Source organism: Aulonocara stuartgranti (genome assembly GCF_965226115.1).
Source record: "Aulonocara stuartgranti genome assembly, chromosome: 5".
Lineage (NCBI taxonomy): Eukaryota > Metazoa > Chordata > Actinopteri > Cichliformes > Cichlidae > Aulonocara > Aulonocara stuartgranti.
This window is the reverse complement of record NC_138943.1, coordinates 17625991-17645893: the sequence shown is the minus strand read 5'-3', so window position 1 is coordinate 17645893 and position 19903 is coordinate 17625991. Positions and strand designations below refer to the sequence as shown.

At 40.4% G+C, this 19903-nt stretch overlaps 1 protein-coding gene across 2 annotated transcripts in view; it reads left to right on the top strand.

Moving 5' to 3' along the window:
* Positions 1–19903, top strand: part of megf6b (multiple EGF-like-domains 6b) — a 62711-nt gene that overhangs the window by 16173 nt on the left and 26635 nt on the right. For both annotated transcript variants that reach the window (XM_082534730.1, XM_082534729.1), the window contains exon 5: positions 14487–14609. In XM_082534730.1, coding sequence (XP_082390856.1) covers positions 14487–14609 — 123 coding nt within the window. The remainder of the gene's footprint in view (positions 1–14486; positions 14610–19903) is intronic.

Genomic DNA, 19903 nt, shown 5'->3' with positions numbered 1-19903 from the left:
CAAACTGTAGTGGGTCCTGGGCATGTTGTACCTGTGGTCGGAGGAGGTTGAGGAAGAGCCGCTCTAGAGTCTTCATAAGATGTGACGTCAGTGCCACCGGTCGGAAGTCATTCAGCTCATTGGGCCGGTTCTTTTTGGGGACCGGGACGATGCAGGATGTCTTCTATAGGGCGGGCACTCTCCCCAGTCGCAGACTGAGGTTGAAGACTCGTTGTAGCGGCTCCCCAAGTTCAGCAGCACACGCCTTTAGCATCCTAGGACACACCTTGTCTGGGCCTGCTGCCTTTCTGGGGTGAAGCTTCCTCAGTTGTCTCCTGACCTGATCCACTGTGACACTGGGAGATGTTTGGGAGGAGGGGAGGGGGGGAGATGTCTTGCTGCTGAGAGAGGGATTGGAGGAGGGGGGTGTCATGGTGTCAGGAAGGGGGGGAAGCGAGGGAGGTAGGAGAGTGGGGATTGGACTCTGTAGAGAAGGTGAGGGTGGGGGGGTTGTGGGCTGGTCAAACCTGTTGAAGAAGTTGTTGAGTTCGTTTGCCTTCTCCACAGTCCCCCCCACTGTGCTTTTCTTGGTGTTGTGGCCTGTGATGGTTTTCACACCATTCCAGACCTCCCTCATATTGTTCCTCTCCAACTTCTGCTCCACCTTCCTCCTGTAGGTGTCCTTTGCTTCCCTCAGGCAGCGTTTCACCTCCCGCTGTGCTGCCTTCATCTCCTCCTTCACTTTGCTCCTGAAAGCCTTCTTCTTCATGTTGAGGACAGCTTTGACTTCCTGTGTTACCCACGGTTTGTTATTAGGATAACACTGTACCGTCTTAGCAGGGGCGACCGTGTCCACACAAAAGTTGAGGTAGTCTGTAAGACAGTGTGTCGCCCCCTCTATGTCCTCACCATGTGGGCTCAGGAGCACATCCCAGTCTGTGGTGTCATAACAGTCCCTCAGAGCATCCTCCTTTTCTGGGGTCCATCTCCGGATGGAGCGCGTTGTGACCGGCTGCCTTTGGACGAGGGGTGTGTATTGTGGCTGTAGGTAAACCAGGTTGTGGTCTGACTTCCCTAGTGGGGGGAGGGGGGTGGCTCTGTATGCATCTCTCACATTGGCATACAGTAGGTCAATTGTCCTGTTGCTCCTTGTGGGACAATTCACAAACTGGTGAAAAGCAGCCAGAGTAGAGTCCAGTGTGGCATGGTTAAAGTCTCCAGATATAATAATGAAAGCCTCAGGGTTTTGTGTCTGAAGTCTTGCTGTGACTGTGTGTATTTTCTCACAGGCAGCTGTTGCGTCGGCCCTCGGAGGGCCTTGTTCTGAGCCATAAGCTCATATCTTGCCTCAGTTTGTGGTCACTGCGATGCCAGAAGCACCAGCTTGTTCTAGACATCACTCAAGAAGAACTGTACTGTACTGATAGCTATCATCGTTAACATTGTTCTCTAAGGCTCTAAGGCATGCTTTTCTCAGCCACTGCCATGTTAAGCTTTCAGTCAATCCAAATGCTTTCAGTCAATCATTCCAAGTTTCTTCGAGTAATCCATTCAGAGCGGGGTAAAGTTAAATAACAATTATTTTCTCCTTTTAATAGAACAGCAAAGGGATCAGTTAGAACAAGGAGATTTTGTAAAAAGTAATACATACAGCCTAATACTGCTAACAGAGTCTGTTTCAGTCAGAGAGCTCGCCTAGGTTTTAGTGTGGCTTATACAGTTGATTAAAGCTCTAAATAATGAGGTCAGCTATTTCTGTGGGGACTTTCGGTGCATGACGCGTCCTCCACAGTCTAGTGGCTGGTGCTGAAATACAACGGGGACACACTGAGAAGCTCACTCTAATCAGCTTATCTGACATAATTGATTATTTTTCCACTGAGTATGCTTTTCATAAGTTTTCTGAATCTTTCACTGAGATATTTTGTGATGTCATATCACATGGGTCATGATTGTATAATAAACTGGGGTGAAAAGTAACAACTCTACTGTAATCGAGTACAATTTTAATACTTTACACAGTCAAATTAAAATAACAAAACATGAAGCTTTTTTTACTTTATTATATGTTTTGGCAGTAAATACATTGTTAGGATTATCTACCTACTATAACGCTGTGCTGTATATCTGCATCTGTATTTGATGCTCAGTACTTTTTATGTACTAAAAGTTGAATTTTTCTGATAATGCTTTTGTAATTTTCCCTCAGTATTGCATTAAATGCAGGACATTTACTTCAGAGAGGAAACCAAATGGGTCAAATCCTCATTTGTTTTAATGCAGAGGTCTTCTTACCTTTACTGTTCCTTTAATCTTGTTCTGGCTTTGTGAAGTTTTTTGGTCGCATGTTTCAAGGTCGGAGCAGCAACCCTGGAGCTATTGTTGGAATTTATAGTCTTGTTAAAGGTCACTTGTTGAATTCCACACAGCTGGTGATGTACACAGACTTGAACTAAAGCCATCTGGTCAAGGGGCTATAAGCAGAAAATGTCTTAAGTGTCTTCTGGCATTTAAAGAAAGAACAATAGAAAAATAACAAGGTAACCAAAATGTCATATTTTTCATTTTTAAAGTATAAGTCATGGTACCTTGGCAGTTCAGAGGGATGTGATCGTGAGTGGAAACTTTAAATCATAGAAGGAAGAAACCTTCAGACCATATCACATACAGGCTTTTCTTTAACAAGTTATATGGTCTCCATACAGTTTATCTGCTCATGTCTTTCTTGCTGCTTCTGACCATCTCTCACTGTCTTTTTGTTAAGTCAGAAGTGTAAAACATAAGGCCCGGGGGCCAGAACAGGCTCAGCAAAACTTCCAGTCTGGCCCACTGAGAGCCTGTGGAAAATGGGAAGGAGTTCATAGATTTTGAACATTTAAGTGTAGTTTGGAAAGTTTCACTGCTTTTCCTATTGATAAAGACCTCGCCAATTTCCATTCATACTAAACAAAGTAAAGTAATAGATAAACAATTAGATAACAGAAAAGTTCCTGTTTTTCACTACCTACTATAGAAAGATCTACTGAAAATATGTCTATGCGTTGGGCTATCATAGCCTTTTCTGTAATTTTACACATTTATCATATAGAAAAAATTAAATGTACTGTTGAAATTGTAATTATTTTCCTCATATTAAGACTAAATGAGTTTCACTGGGCTGGCCCACTTAAGATCAAAGTGGGCTGAATGTGGTCCACGATGTAAAATGAGTTTGACATCCTTGTGTGAAGCTGAAGCTCTTCAGAGGGATTCATGAATCTGGTTTTCATGTAAAGTATAAGCTACAGTTTATCTGTTGTCATCATCAAGCTTTAGATTTTAAATTTAGCTCTTTTTGCAGTACTATTGTTCCTCTTCTCATAGCCATTCTACTTTGTTACTGGTCTTTCCTTAAAGACTGTAACCAGATAGGCAACAGTCCAGTTGTCTGTTTTGTTCTCCTCCCCTTGCTGCACAAAAATGTCGTTTTTCTACAGGAATTCTATTCCTGGTTCATGTCTGTTGAATTTTGATAAAAGTGCATCTCTTTCTCAAAAACCCAAGATGTATTTCTCTTTAGTGAGATTAAATGATTGTTATTCAGGGCTCCCAGATGTGAGTAACCACATTAGTGGCTGTTTGGTTGAAGGTCTATAATTGTTTCTGGGCTTTAGTCACTGACCACGTGTTTTGTTTTGTTTTTACATTTGAATGCAGCAAGGCATTGCTGTGCAAAGTTGAAGAGTATCATTAGTGTAACTGTGTCTTTAAACAATCTGATTTATGTGACACCACTGACTTTTATGGTGTCCTTCTATGCTGGAGACTGCGAGGGAGCAGAGAGAGCCAAGGTCGAGCCAGCATGTTGATGCAGTTTGTGCCCTTTTAAACTTGAGCTGGACTCACAGCAGAAGTGCTGCACGGTATCTCACCATGCCTGAAAATGTTGGGTAACTGTTTGTCACCGTTTGCTGACTGGTCTTTTTCTTGTGCTACAAGTCTCTGCATAGAGTTGATCTTTTCCCTTCGTGTTTCGGAGCACTGTGGAATGTAACGAGATCACTGCTGTCGGTATGCAGGCCTTCAGACCTTTCCCATTGTAAAAATAAATCCCTGAATGGTGGGTATGATTGAATGGTTTTTACTTGGGATCAAGAAAAATATTTGCAAAACCTCCATGCTGAGCTAGCTAAGTGCTTAAGCGACAAAGTGCTCCAAAATGAAAGTCATGTGTGCACCATGGTCTGGATATAAGATAGCTTAAATGCTCGAAACACCGACTTAGTACATAATCCCATTGTTTGACTAGCCGTAATATAGATTGGGCTTTCTTTAACTAAGGCCCAGGAGATGTTTTTGATGTGCAGTGAGCTGGTAAATGGTTCAGGAGGAAAAGGAAGAGAGTGTTCATGGTAGTTTAGGAAAAATGTAAGATTTCACAGTAAAGCTCTAAAGACTGTTTGGTGTAGTACTGCCATTTTGACAATTTGTTATGCTTTAATACTGAGTACAATATTGTTATGACTAGCGCAAAATCCTCTTTCGCTTTTGGCAAATTCATCACAGAAGGGATTCCTGGAATATTGCACCTTAATTTTTTGTTCCCTTGCTCTCAAACTGCATCACAACTGGGAACGAATGGATCGGTTGGAACCCTTTAACAATGGCCCATAGCTCATACGATTATCCCTCATTTTGGTCAGTGCGACCGTGAAAGACTGTAAATCCACCAGAAGATAAAGTAGCGAGATGACCAGCTGCAGCAGTTTGTCACTTATGATTGGTGTGTCCATCTTCCAAAACGAGGTCAAAAGCCTTGAGTTATCTCATATAGGGACTCATAACATTTGTTTTATCTGCTTATAATCTTACCGTTTTAGTTTTAGAGCATTTTTTAGTTGGACAAAAAAAAGAAAGCTGTAAAAGTCAAACAGCTGACAATGGCATTGTAAACGTCTAGGGAATCTCTGACAGTTTAAATCATTCGCAGGGTTTCCCTTTTGTTCTGTGATGGGTTTAACAGGCTGCAGCTGAAAGGACCGAACAAGCTGAAGTCTGTTTTTTCACTTTGCTTGGAGAGAGTTGTGATGTCTTTCATTCTTTTCTCAAAAACACAAACGTAAGGTTAAAACAAGTTAATCAGATCTGATTTAAAAACACTGAACAAGGTCAGGTGGTTGCATAATCTTGCTATTATTGCTTCTTTTTAAAAAATTTTACGAAACACTTTCTCTCTAAAGTGGAGTTTAAATGTACCAATAAGAGTCACTGGCATGTTTTACGTTTTTTAGCATTTGAAGGTTTAATCTTGTTCTTGTAGCTTTGTTATCAACCAACATAGCGAGAAATCTAGATGGGCTCAAATGAGGGATGCTGTGCAGTACAGGCTCAGGAAAACAGCAGCAGAAGCTTTTATTTTTCTCACACATTTTTCACCTCTTTGTTCTTTTATCTCCTTACATCCATCTCATTTCCCCTCTCTAACCTTTTTCTCTTTCTCTCACAAGCTCAAACTCAGTTGTCTCTTCTGTCTAAGAAGCATCTATTCTAGAAGCTGTAGCTAAAGTTAAATAATGGCTAAGTCTTTGGTCTGCATGGTCGCCATGTTTCTTAACCTTCATCCATTTTTTTGTGTCTTCCTAACAGTCAAAACCAAATTTTATTGAAGGTTAAATTATACATATATGAGAAAAACATATTGGCACGTTTAAGAAAATAAAACCAGCAAATGTTTGGCTTTTTCTTTTTAGATATAACTTAAAGGCATAGCAAAGATGAACACAAGTGGTTTCTCACAGGTGGCAACAGTACTGGGTAAAGAAATCCAGTAATAAATATTGATGTAAACAATAGAGAATTTATAAAATTCAAGAAGAAAACTTTCTCAAACATTTTTTGCCCTCACAGACACACATGATGCATTTTTGTGATTAGCCTGGACTTCGTTTACCGGAACATTTTTGCCATTTTAAGAACCACTTATGACAACCAGATTGTGTGTTGAAACAGGAATGAAAAAATAAAAAATAAAACCAAAACAACAACATAAGAAAGACACAGTGCAGCTGACTCAAAGCAAATTAAAACAATGATATTGAAAGTAGAGGGCGGCTCTTTTTTCTGTTAGAGCAGTTGTTTGGTCTCTCTTTCACACAAGAGGACGTCCTGTCTTCTGTTCCACACTGAAAACCAAAAATTTACGTTCAGCCCTGAGAGAGAACAGCGCTGTTCCTGTGAAGTCCTGAAAGACATGTCTAATGAGAGGGAGTGCAGTCAGGAGGAGGGGCACATCTTTGCCTACCTACCTGCCATTGCATCCTGCACGGTACCCTAATCTCCCATAATTGTCCGAGATTCTGGGCTCCCACCCCATCTCATTAGAGTCTTTACAGCATTCCTGATAAAAGGTCGCTCCTGGTCTCTCAGGGGCCGACTGCATCTAGTTTGTGTAAATCAGAAGTGACAAGAGTTTGCAAAACAGAGTTAAAGGCGTAATCAGTGTGGACTGATCCTTTCATCTGCCAGCGGTGCCCCGATTCTCCTGATCTGGGCTACCTATTAATTCAGATGAACTCTCATATCTTCTTCTCATTTTGCTTTTTTTGGCCTTTGTTTTTCTTATCAGCTCCTTGTTTATTCAACATTTTGAACCAAATCTCTGTTTTTTCCTCCATCTGTGACATTATTTCCACTGCTGTGTGTTCATATGGAAGCCATTTAGCTTCAGCAAGCATTCACCCAACAGTGTTATCTTTCACTGCGCTGCCATTCATGCTGATGTTACTTGAGGTGTGAAAAGCACATGTTAAATGTGAAGAAAAGGCCCTTTCATATACAAAGGCTGTATTTAAAAAAAAATCAGACTGTAGTTTGATTTTCTTTATCTAAGTTGAAGCTTTAAAAAGCGATAGGAATCACAAAACAAGAAAAGACGCTATAAAATATATGTGAGAGGGTGGTGCAAGTGCGATGGAGAAAGATTTATCCAGTTCTCTGTTTAGTTTATTAGCATTTGTCATAATTTTAATGTGTGGACTGGTCGTACAGCTGAGTCGCCCTCAGAGCTGATCAGAGCGAGCTGACTCAGAAGCTGACCTTTTTTTTAAAACAGCCAACAGACCCTATGATGCATCCTGTTTATGTTAACATCTATTTCAATTTTCATTTCAATTTTAAACAATCGCAACACCAAAAAAGGCCTATGAATCACTGATCTTAATGACAAAGGTTTTGAGCTGTTCATTCATGTTCTTTAACATATATGTCATTTCAGATTAGCATTACTCAGCTTGCCGGTCGACTCACATATTAATCAACCAAGATGTCCTATGCAGAATGTCACAGCTGTGCATCAATCGATCCAAACGTCAATGTTTTCAGTGTTTATTCCTTCTCTTGACCATGGTAGCCTGTCACGTACCTGCCATCTTTTGCCCTGAAAGCACTTGGCTCTGGGCGACTTTCCCTGCACTCATGCCCTGTGCATACCTTTGTAGTGTGTGCAGCCAAGACGGAGACAGGCTGGAAACCACAACAAGTAATTTTTGGATTCCTGCAGACCTCAGTGTGCTTTCCCAGGCGCTCTAAACTCCTGGGTCAAAGCTTGAGAAGACAGGTCCTAACAGGTAGAGCGGTGAGAGAGCACGTGCATAAGGGTCAGACGGCAATCCCTCAAAGTCCTCTTGTTCAGCTGTGTACATCATAAAATGTTATCCAGAGACATGCGTGGCTTCATGCAGCTGCAGTCTTCTGCTTTTATCTGTAACTTTTACTGAAAGTAAGACTGAGTGACAGATGCCAGAAACCTTTAATTAACATCTTTATTTTGAACGGACAGACATCTCTCAGAGCTTTCCGCTCTGTTAGCTTCCATCGGATCATTAGTCGAAACAGCACTATGGAAGAAGATTGGGGTTGTCTAAATCAGGTTGCAACACTTCAGTTTGGGGTGACTGGCTATTGCATGATTTTGGGATTTTTACTAATGTCACTTCAGCTGTTTATGTCTGGGAACAAAGCAGTTCAGTCATCCCTTGACGCATAAATACACACTAGGAACACTTCACTCAAACCTTTGCACATTTATACGCACAAACATTTAAAAGCTTGCCTATCAGTGCAGTGAAATGGATCATCAAAAGAGGGATTAGAGGAGTTTAGGACTCAGTAGTGCAGAATGTTCACTAAACAAACGTAAACACTGGATTTAGTCTATTTGATATCGCTTAGAATTCTCTTGTGGTCAAATGTGCAAGAATTTAAAAAAAGAAAAGGAAACAGGTCTCAGCAGTCATATGCTGTGATAAGCTGCACACAGAGTGCTGCAGACTACAGTCATTTGATTCGTTTTTTGACCTGAGAGTCAGACAGCCTCTCAGTGATTCTGTCAGTGTATCTGCTGCTTGTCTCTTCCTCTTGTCAACACATGCCTTTGGACAGAAACTGAACAACAACAAAACACAACTGTTGGAGTCGACAGATAAGCAGTGAATTTACATTCTGATCATCTGTTTTCACATGAGAACATGAGAAAAACACCACTGTTGACTTTATGAGCTGTTTAAAGAAGTAAAGACAACAAAAGTCATTTCTTTTTAAGCTGGTACCAAGAATTATTTCAACCAATAAACATTTATACTTCTTTTTTACAGTAGTTAGCAACTTTTCTTTCCTCGGTGTCCATAGCGAACTGACTGGGAACCAAGTGCTGTCGTGCTCTGGAGGGTCAGTGTTGGAGGTGCATTTATTCATGACTTTCAGAGGCTTTTTGTGCTTGGGCCCAGAGAGAGTGGACAGAGTCTGTTCACTCCACAAGTTGAATGATTCATCTTGAAGCAAACTTTGACTTTAGTTCTTGCCTGGTTACGAGGATGTTTTTTTTCTTTTTAGATTTTAGAAGTACTTTAAAAGGTTTTAACTACACTTTCCTCCATGATACAACTTTCTACTCAAGACCTGATTCAGATTGTAAATGACTTCATGGAAACGTTAGCGGTTTGTCAATAGAAGTAAATACACATCATAGAGGTCGTTGTGTGGTTTTCATTAAAGGGTGTTTTTTTTTACTTCTCTGGATTAAGGAAAGCCACACCACGTCCTATTGCCAGTGCCACTTAACAAAATCTCAGCAGCACGTTGGCCACAATTACAGGGCTTTGGGAAGAAACCCGTGCCTCAAACTGGCACTAAGAATGCATTAAATATGACTAAGGGTGGAAATTATAAAATGTTTAATAGGGCATGCACTTTTTTTCTGGTAAAAGCCAGTGTGGCACGCCAAAGTGAAAGATGTTTTATCAGAACAGGCACTTTGATGCGTGCGGTTTTCTTGGACTGTGAATTGTAGCAGCTGTGTTTTAGTTACAGGATGAATAGGAGCAGAGCTGGATCGCAGCGTGTCAGCTTAAGAAATGGCTTCACACCTGGATGCTACTGATGTAGCAGAAGGCTACCAGTAGGGGGCGGTATTGAACTTGAGCTGATGACTTGCAGAGGTGAAGGAAAGAAAGACACATAAGTATGTGGAGTTTCTTTATTTTTTACATCTGATATTTTTTATATTAAACGTGCTTTGTATTAAATCTGGGCAGCAGGACTCATCTGAAGAGTTTCTCAGCAATATTTATAAATATGCATGAAATATCAGACTTTTATAAATCTATTAACTGATTTATTTAGACCTGAACCGAAGGACTAAACATCAGAATGACACTGCCTGCTTCTTGAGATTAAACTTGGCATTCCAAGGAATTACTGTGTTTATAAAATGCGAACTTTGATGATATTTTTGTGAGCTTTGTTGAGCCCATTTCACCAGTTCAGGTTTGTGCTCCTGCCTTTCCGAATGAGCCTTTTTACAATAAACATTTTATCGATTGGTTAAACTGGAGGTCAAAGGAGAGGATGATTTTGAAGAGTGTGAAGTGGGCAGTGAGTTCATAGGCAGTGAGTTTCTCAGTTGTAAACTGTGATTCACCTTGCAGCTCAGTCTCAGTGATACTTCTGACTCAAATGCATCTCATGCAACCTCGAGCCAATCCCATCTTTGCGGCACCTGGTAAATGAAAGCAGCTGTGAGGACTGTAGGGAATACAGCGAAGAATGAACACTAGCAAAGCACATTTCTACACCAGCAGGGTTTTAGATCAGGGCCCTAAAAGGAAAAAGCTTAGTGATATCCACAGTGTCCCCCCCCCCCCGACCTTCAGTGAATGCTGCAATTTTTCCAGCCCGTGACCCCCTCGAGATAATATCATAGGCCTGGTGGTTTTCTTTGGCACAGCTAGCCCAGCAAGACATGAGCCTCAACCTACTGGGAGCAGTGGTCATCTTTATCTGAGGAAGTCACACAATACAGCGCAAAAATGTAAACTCGAAGATCTGCTGCAGCTGAACTTTCATAGAAGAGATATGTCCTTCTGAAGAGGCATTAAAAAAAGTTTTAGAGGAACTTTCATTATTTTCTTATTCTTTACAGGTTGCTTTAGCACAGAGTGTCCACTGTGAGGAAATACATAGTTTTCATACATTTCCAAAGATGTGTTTTATTAGAATTCAAGAAGACATAACAGCTCAGTTTGTCTTTCATGGCGATGTAGCAATGACTGTGTTGACTTCAGAGAACAATGAGAAGAAACTCCACCTTTATTTATACTTGAAGAGGTTAGAAGGTAAGAACCATTTCCAGGGTTTGCTTGAAATTAATTTTAATGATGCTATTAGTCATTCCTATGCTCGGGGTGTCTTGTAGTCAGTGTAGTTAGTCCATGATGAAGTAAATAAGTTAAAAATAAGTATTTGATAAAATAGTGTCTCTTCTCTCGTCGCCTTAATGGTAATGTAATAATTTATGAGCTTTTTATTTCATGGTGTTAGAGGAGATGGTCTTGGTTTTGGGGAATGTGGCCCCACTTCTTCTATAAACATCAGGAAGCTCTCAGTACACTGCAATAAAATACCGAACCACTAACTACAGCCTCCAAAATTAGCATGCAGTTGGATCAGCACGTCTTTGTTAGAGGGCTAAATAAAACTAAACACAGTGACTCTGCTGCCGGGCTAATATGAAAGTAAGCCGTAGTAAATTAGATGTATTTTGTTTTCAGGATGTACGTTGTTTCAGTTTCCACCAATGAATATCTCAAATTTTACTCAGTAACAGCTCCACAACTGTAAGAAAAGCCTTGGACAAGAGGATTGGGTGAAATACTGAGTGACATTTGAAAAACCTCTGGCAAAACAAGTATTTGTACTTTGGTCAAAATGGCAGACATGTGTCTGGACTCTCTGTTTGAGGCAGGATGAGGAGGTTGGTCTTTTGTGAGGGGCTCAGAGCCGTCACTTCTCCATATTGAAAGATCTAGTTTAGGTGACTCAGGCAACTGAGTAGGATGTCCTCTGGGTGACTTGGGCATGAGGTGCTTTGCCTATGCCCTACCAGCAAGAGGGGAGAACTTGGTGGTAAAAATTCTCAGTGTAATTCTACCAAATTTGATGAAAAGGAAATAAAAATCAAGCATATTAGATGCGTCTGTGCAGCTCAGTGCCTTTTCCTTTTTTTATATATTCAACTCATCACTTTAGCATATTGTGATTGGCATTTTTAACATTTTATGGATAAAATAATTAAAGGCATATATTTTTTAAACCAAGAACAAGATATGATTGACATACGCTGCTGTTATCTTTTGTTGTGCAACACTGAGCTAAGTGATTGTCTCATCTAACTCCTTGAATACATCCAAAGATGAGATTTTACCATCAACTCAATGATTTTTATTTTATCATATCATTTCTGGTGTAAATTCAGTGATGTTAAAATTGACGTATAATTGGTTTATCTCTAAGAGAAGTGTGTGCTGCATAACTGACACAGTTAGGTATCTACCATATGGTGAAATCGTCTCATGAGAGACCACATGGGTTCAACCCTGAGCGCTGCCCTTTGACTGAGGGAAGAAGTTGGGCTGCAGACACACCGCTATGTTCCAGGCATCTGATCTCATTTTGGAAAAAACACACACACTCATCCCCACCACAGAGGCGCAGAAGAAACCTCTGTGATCTGATGTTCACGGGATGGCGTTGATCTTTAAACGCTTCCCTACTTTAAAGCTCTTGTTTCAGTGTCTGGTACCTCTGCTGGAGGTTCAGTCTGGTGACGGTTTGATAGATGGGTTAAAGTGCAATGGAAAAATATATCACCAACCCCCCATCTAGGTTAAAGTAGGTTTGTAACCTCTGTTTCAGCCACCATATTCAGCTCAGTAGTCATTAGGTTTAAAAATCTGAGATAACTTTTGTGGCTGGTTTACGTGGCAGTTTTGGATTAAGTTTAGTTTAGTACAGGGGTCCCCAATCCCAGTCCACGAGGGCCGGTGTCCCTGCAGGTTTTAGATGTGTCCTTGATCCATCACAGCTGATTTAAATGGATAAATTACCTTCTCAACATGTCTTCAGTTCTCCAGAGGCCTGGTAATGAACTAATCATGTGATTCAGGTGTGTTGACCCAGGGTGAGATCTAAAACCTGCAGGGACACCGGCCCTCGTGGACTGGGGTTGGGGACCCCTGGTTTAGTATGAACGCTATCATAGAGATTTTGGAGTTTGTTTTATCTACTGTGTTTTCAAATACTCTCCATTGCAAAAGGAAAATATATACAGTGTTTAATATTTATATACCTAAAATGTAATTAAAGCTCCATTTCTGTGTGCAGCCCATCCAAAGTCTCGCTCATTAAAACTGCCATCCTGATGGAGAAATAAGGACTATGTGGTATGTTACTGAGCCAGGGGAGACATTCAGTATTCCACTGCTGCTTTGTGTATTTTCTTCCTGACCCATTGAAGTTCCACATTCCTGCTCTCTTATTGGGCAGAAAGACTAGGGAGAATGATGAGCGTGACAGTGACCCCGCTCAAACCCCTGCTCAAGCTGCCACAGGTGTGTGGCCTGGGGATGGAGAGGGGTCGTCAGTGCTCAGTTCTGACCTTGACTTCAGGTCGAGTTGCCTGGTTGTTTTTCTGCATCGAGACTGCTGTTTTCCACGGTCCATATATTACAGGCTAAATGAACTGTAGCAAAAGGTGGGCACTCTCTCTTACCCCAGGACCCAGACCCATTAATTTAAGCTCTTGTGATGTAGGTCCCATATAAAAATTGGTAAGGATCACAAATTAGGTCTCTAGCTGTACTGCTTCAAAGAAGGATCGGTGTAATAAACTGATTATAAATTACGTTTCACTGTGTAATAAAATTGTATTAATGTTAAAGGTGACATCTCACTGCCAACAGAGAGTTCGCTGTTTTCAGTCCTAACATTTCCAGATGTTGTAAACCGAGAGGGAAATGGTATAATTAGCTGGTTAGACGCTGGCACTGCGACATGAGCAAGATTTGCTAGTAAAGGGGAAAAAAGCTCTAATAAAGCAATTTTCTCTGCATTCGTAGTCGTCAGTCTGTACAGTAACTCTCCTCTTTTTATGAACGTGGAGAAAGTTTACAAGGTGCCAACTTCCAAGTGAATGTTCCCCCTTAATTTTTTCCATAGTCTTCAGTTTTCAGTCCAAGATTCCTTCTGCTGGCATGGCAAGTAAAACACCCAGTGTCATCAGGTATAAAACTTTGCTCCGAGCATGATCTCTGCTGACAATGTTCCATATGAACTAAATTTAATAGTAATGCAGTGAATCCGCATCCGTGTCCTTAAACTGTGGTGTAAACTGAATAATCTGTTACACATTTATCTGTTTATTCTCAATTTTAACATCTCCTCATTATGTGGAATCTCTGCTGCTTCAGTTATGATACGCTGGACTGTCAGCGCCTGTATCTGACCCTGGTCATTATGGGTAGTTTGGGAACTGCAGGGAAAGATTTTATCTTGTGTCGTTGATGACAGATTTGGCAGCACGTTTAACGATTGGGAATGAAATGGAAAGCAGTGAGCTTATGTGGAAGTGTTCAGGATGTTTTGCATGAACAGGACAAATCCTTACTCTGGTTCATGTTGAAGTAGGTTTGCAGGTAAGAGTGAATGAGGGCAACATGTTACTGCCTCATATTTCCATTTGTTCCACTTAATTAATCGCTGTTTATAGTTTGATTCTCTTCTGGATATATTCTACCTTTTCTTTTCTTTTTTTCTTCTTTTTTTCCCTATTTTCCTTCAAGTTGGTACCAAGAAACAAACTGAAGGATGGAAAAAGGGCACCGAGTTTACCACAGCGATTTTCTTGTAGTTCCAGGCCCTTCAGTACTTTTGACACGTCCAAGTTTATTCGCGCACGACATTTAAAACACAATAGAACAACATGAAAAGGAAGTGAGAGTCTCTCATGCTCAAAGAAGCATAACCCTGTTTTATCTTAGACACTATTTCAGTACATCCTTTTCATTTAGCATGATCTATCCTTTGTTCTTCTTTCTCAGAGGTTTCACTTTAGTTCACATGTAAATAATAATAAGGAGATTAAAAGCGAGGAATAAACATTTCATCAGTGCTTTGTCGTATTTTTCCCCTGTCAGATGTGAATGAATGTGAGGAGACCAATGGAGGCTGTGAAGCTCTCTGCTGTAACACCATTGGAAGTTTCTACTGCAGGTGTCCTCCTGGACAGAAACTGAACGAAGATGGAAAAACATGTCAAGGTCAGTGTGGTGTTTAATTTCAAAATGGCGCTCTGGGAATTTGACATATTTTAAGTGCATTAATGGCACATAAATTATCATAATTACAGGGCATCCACACAGGAAATGATGAAGGTTACCTAGGCAACTGTAGCCTGAAAAGTACACTAGTATCCAAGTGTCAGCAACAAAGTGATATGTAACAATGTGTGGATGCCCCTTAACAGATTCAGTCTCTTAAAACAGTTATATGATGGCCTCTGTGGGTCTGGAGAGTAAGGGAATGACCAGAGGCCACAAGAAGTCAGTTACATTCAGGGACATCAGGCAAGAGAAATGACTGCTGGTGGCCCAAAGTGGGCAAGTTAAATGGTTTGAAGTTAAATGTCAAGGCAACTGATTGAACTAAATGACAGTGAAGGATACTATTGCAAAGTTACCTGGGGTAGGTGACAAAGACTTTCCCTTTAATGTCTGTATGGGCTACAATTGGTCTTGTGACCTAAAGGTTGGTGGTTTTAGCTCCAGGCAGGAGGATAGAAGAAGTAGTGAACTTCTTCCAACGGGATGCCCTTGAGCAAGCTTTTTAACCCTGGAAGTTATTTATTTTTATAGCGGCAAATCACAACAACAGTTGCCTCAAGGCACTATTAGCAAGAAGTTGGCAACGATGGGGAGGAGGAAACTTCTAAAAGAATCGGGTTCAGAAAAGAGCTGTGCTCTCAGTAACACTTCATCTCATAAACAAACATTATGAAAAATATGAAAATAAAAAATGAGATTATTTATGATGGAAACATTGAGGTTCTGATTGTCATATGGTTGGTTTTCTGATACAAATATTCTCAAAATAATCAGCTGTGAAGCTGTTTTTTTCTTTTTTAACTTGTAGTTGTCTCTGTGTAGATAACGCCTAAAAGCACGAGTTACTCTGACATTACAAATGATCCCTTGTAAAGGGAACATTCGTTGCCATTTATTAGTTTAATACTACTTGGAAATGTCACCTCATACCAAAACAATCTGTCAATTTGAGTGAACCACAGTACCAGCTATTTTTACATTGCACATCATAGATAATAAAATTATCTTGACATCTGCTCTTCATGACTCAGTGTCTGTTAAATAGAAAACTGTAGCTATCTATCATGAAGCCCAGTATCTCTGCCCTGTATTTCATCAAAACTGATATTTTCCCATGAGATTTGTTTTTACTTCATGATAGTTTGATGTTTCTGGTTAGGAAATCTCTGCAAGGGCTTTAATCAGAATAATGAATCCTGTGTGTACCAGCCAAGCCCAGAGGAGAGACGCTGGAGTGCTCGGTGCTACGGCTGCAGGAGGAACCAGAGAGAGATCTGATCCAGGTCACGGTTATTAGGAGAGCTGATGTGAACGTTGTCACAGCTGGCTTGTCTTTGCCACCAGTGTGTACTGGAGAAAAACAGCTACCCTCAGCATTAATGCCCTAATTGTCTGTAACTGACAGGAGTATTAACAGAGGTAAAAGAAACTGGCTAGAAGCTTTCAATGTTCGATGCTTTAGATATTGAAGCTAGAGTTGTGTGTGTCTCGCACTGTCTGTGGAAAGTGATCTGCTTTTCATTTCGATGACAGCCCGAAGCTCAGAGGGCTGCAGAGGCGCAGGAGTCCAGATGAGAGACAAATCAATTCAGTTAGCTTTTCACATGCACTGTATATGAAAGAGAGACATAACTTGTTGGTAGGAACAGACTTGCCTTAAGGCTCTATTCTTTCTAATGGCCTAAAGGAGGCGAGTCACAAGTCTCATTTAATATACTAGGATATCATTTAATAAATTATAGTAGACAAAAATAGATAATAAACCAGGGTATGATTCATAACCCAGATATAAACATGCAGGATTATTTCTTTCTCCAGCAAATCCAACACCCACTCATGACGTCTGTTTTTTAACAGAAGAAGATGGTAACTGCCAAAATGCAAAGTTCGAAGCAGTGGATGGCATCAGAGTATCAATGTCCATCTGTTATTTACAGTCTATGGCCCTCAAGAATAAATCACTCTGGGTAGGATTGTAAACCAGCCCGTTAGTGCATTGGGGAACCTCGTTTTAAACAGTTAGCAAAATGCTCAAATTTCTTTTTATTTATTTGTTAGGACTCTGCAGGACTGACACAAACAGTGCTGAGAGAGCCAACAGTAACAGTTGTCATGTTGAGTGTTGAGCCGTAGTGTCAACACGTTAGCCGTCATGTCAAATTAACTTTTTAGCTCGGACCATTACAAACTGGAAGAGTAATACTTAGCACACGCCAGAATAATCCCAAACTAAAATCAGCAGGTACTAGATGTCCACGCTAACCCAGAGAACAGAGCGCTTACTGTAAAGATGATTTTTAAAGGAAAACACCTTGGTGTTGCCAAGTTTCTCTTTGCTGGTACTCGATCCATATTTCCTTTTTACTCTGGTGAGTTGTTTTCACAGGCTTTGGGCTTATTATGCATACTCCTTACTTAATCAGGCTTATTTTCTTTTCTGGCTGGCTTCATTGTCCCAGTGATTCTAATATTTGTTTAGCATAAATGTACAATGTTGCACACTTCTTAGATGCTTGCACAAAGACTTTAAGGATAAATTATTAAAAAGAGGAGTTATAAAAGTCATAAAAGAAGCCTCTTCGTATCATTTCTCTTCCAATGGGTGATGGGATTCTGATCATAAGGATGATTTTGCACTTTTTCTTTACAGCACTGTTGGGGTCGTGCTGCGGTGTTTGTATGTGTTGGCATCAGATGAGAGAGAACACAATGGATCTGCTATTGAATAGCCAGTGAGATGCATTCCTTTCTCAGATGTTTGGATTGAAAATACCGAATTTGACTTCTGGCACTCGTCAAATTTGACGTTCCTTTGGTGACAGACTTTTTTGATACATGTCAGTATCAAAAGAAAAATATATTAGTCAGCACATCCTCTAGACGATTCACATTCCTTCTCCAACACCTGACTTATGAGCGCTCATAAATCCTTTTTACACACACAATATTCTTTGAAGAAATGTAAAAACACAGTGGCTGAGTGAGCAATATGAGGCAAAGAAATCAATCACTCCTGGCTTGTGAAATACAGATTTTTTTTTCTAAATCTATCTATGTAGTTAATGTAGTACTGGATGTGCTCCTTATAGTGAAATGTGGGGACAAGTGGGAAAGAGTGGGAAAGAGAAAAAGGAGGGAGAGGAGGATCTATGGTGTGATGGACATCGAGGTTTGGGAGGGTGAAGTAGAGAGAGGGAGATGGAGGAAGGGGGAAAGAAAATTCAGGAGACAGAGTGAAAAAGAAGTACTTACCATGTTATTTCAGACCAGTCTTTACTGGAGCATGGTCGTCCATTGCCAGCCAACAAACAAACTTATTAGCCTTAACAAAAATGTTGACAGTAGATCTTTTGCAACAGATCTTTGGGCATTTCTAAAATCTTTTTTTCCCCTTTTGTTTTAAATAGTTTTTGATTTATTAAACCTAAGCCATGGCTTTGTCACCAGGAAGCTGGATTTTTATTTTGGTGGTCATTGTAGCAGTGGTGTCTTTGACTTCTGCTGCAAACTATCCATACAGTCACTATAGAAGGATTTGCTATAGGCCACACTGTTACCATGGATACCGTGGCTACAACTTTGGCTACCTGGCTGCAGGTAAGTGATCATTTCTGAGCCAAAATACAAATGAAGCAGTGGCAGCAGCTCTAATGCTGATTTTGGAATAAAATTTTAAAGAAATGCGAAGGTTACTTATTTAGCAGCGCCGATATTTAAATTGCACACCTTTGTGTTATTTTACAATATGAACGTTTTGTATCATATTACAGAAAATTCAACAATTTGCATTTCTCTTTTAAATCTTTAAGCACATTTCTTTTTACAGAGGGCTAAATGGACATGTAGGGAGTTTACAGTAGCAGGAGGAGTTAATCCATCTGACTGATAATGTGTCTGCTCTGTCTGGCAGCGTTCAGCTAATTTTTCTCTCTGATAAATGCTTCACTTTTATCAGCACATGAAAAAATGAGCTTCATTGACTATTGCGGTGAGGGATAATCCCTATGGTCCCTTATGTAATTCTTGGTGGTGAGTCAAGACTGTTCAAAAATATTTGTTCTAATGTCCAAATTTAAAAAAAAAAATCATCTATCCTAAATGGATCCTAAGTAATTTTCCTTGAAGACAACACCGTGCTGTAGGTAGCTACAGGCAGAGAATTAATACACCCTGTTTAAAAGCCAAGTGCTGTTGAGGCTTTGGCTGGAGATCGAGGAGGATTATGTTCTGGATGTGGAAAGCAGGCTGGAGTTGATCCGCTGCCTGTGTGCTGCAGTCGGCACAGGAACAGGAGTTCCACAGTGTTGGTCCCGTTTCATGCAAAACCAAACCAGAGGACGACATGCAGCATGGACGGAAAAATGAAAGTAGGGGCTCTGCCAGCTTTTCTGAGTAAAATGAAGCTAAAGTGGGCAGCAGAGAGCAAGAAAACGAAACTTGAGAACCATTTTTCAGCTCCGGGCACTATAACGGAGGATGTTGTGGGATATTACGGAGAGTGGATAAGTTCAGCTGAAGGATATTGCTATAATTCAGCTTCTTGGGCTGGTTTTCATAAGAACCATTAAGCATGAATATCTTAGTCCCTTTATGCTCATATCATTCATTTATGTCCTTATTCTAATCATATGCTTCTTTTTATTATCCTTTTTTGTTATCATAATAACCACTGAGATTTCATAATTTACAACACAGCTTTCCACCATCGTGTGCTATAACGTCAGGTGACAGACTTTGGGTTCTGATTTATGTGTCACGAGTCTATACTGTGGAAACTTGAATACAGTGTTTGCGTGAAGCTCAGATTTGGATTGTGAGGGTGCCACACTGCCTGTATCCCACACAGTGTGACACGAGCACATGGAGACCAAATTTTGATTTAGAGATTGATATCCGTACTTACTCTTTTCACAGACCACAAAATGTACTATCTCAGCTGCCATGATCAATATTTTTACATATTGTACTAAAAGACTTTGTGCACGTCTATTTTGAAAGGGTTTACTGGCTCACACAATCTCAGAGATTCATAACCCAGCTCAGCACATCCCCTCAGGTCTATTAAAAGCTGTAGTTCTGTCAGCTTTTAGCTACAGCTGTTTTGTTTTTTTGGCCCGCATTATTCGTTTTCAGACGCAACAGCCAGCTGTTTTTGGTAAAAAATAAAAAAAAAAGAAATGAAAGAAAGAAAGAAAGAAAAAGCTCTGATAAACCCACAGTAGTTGTAAATG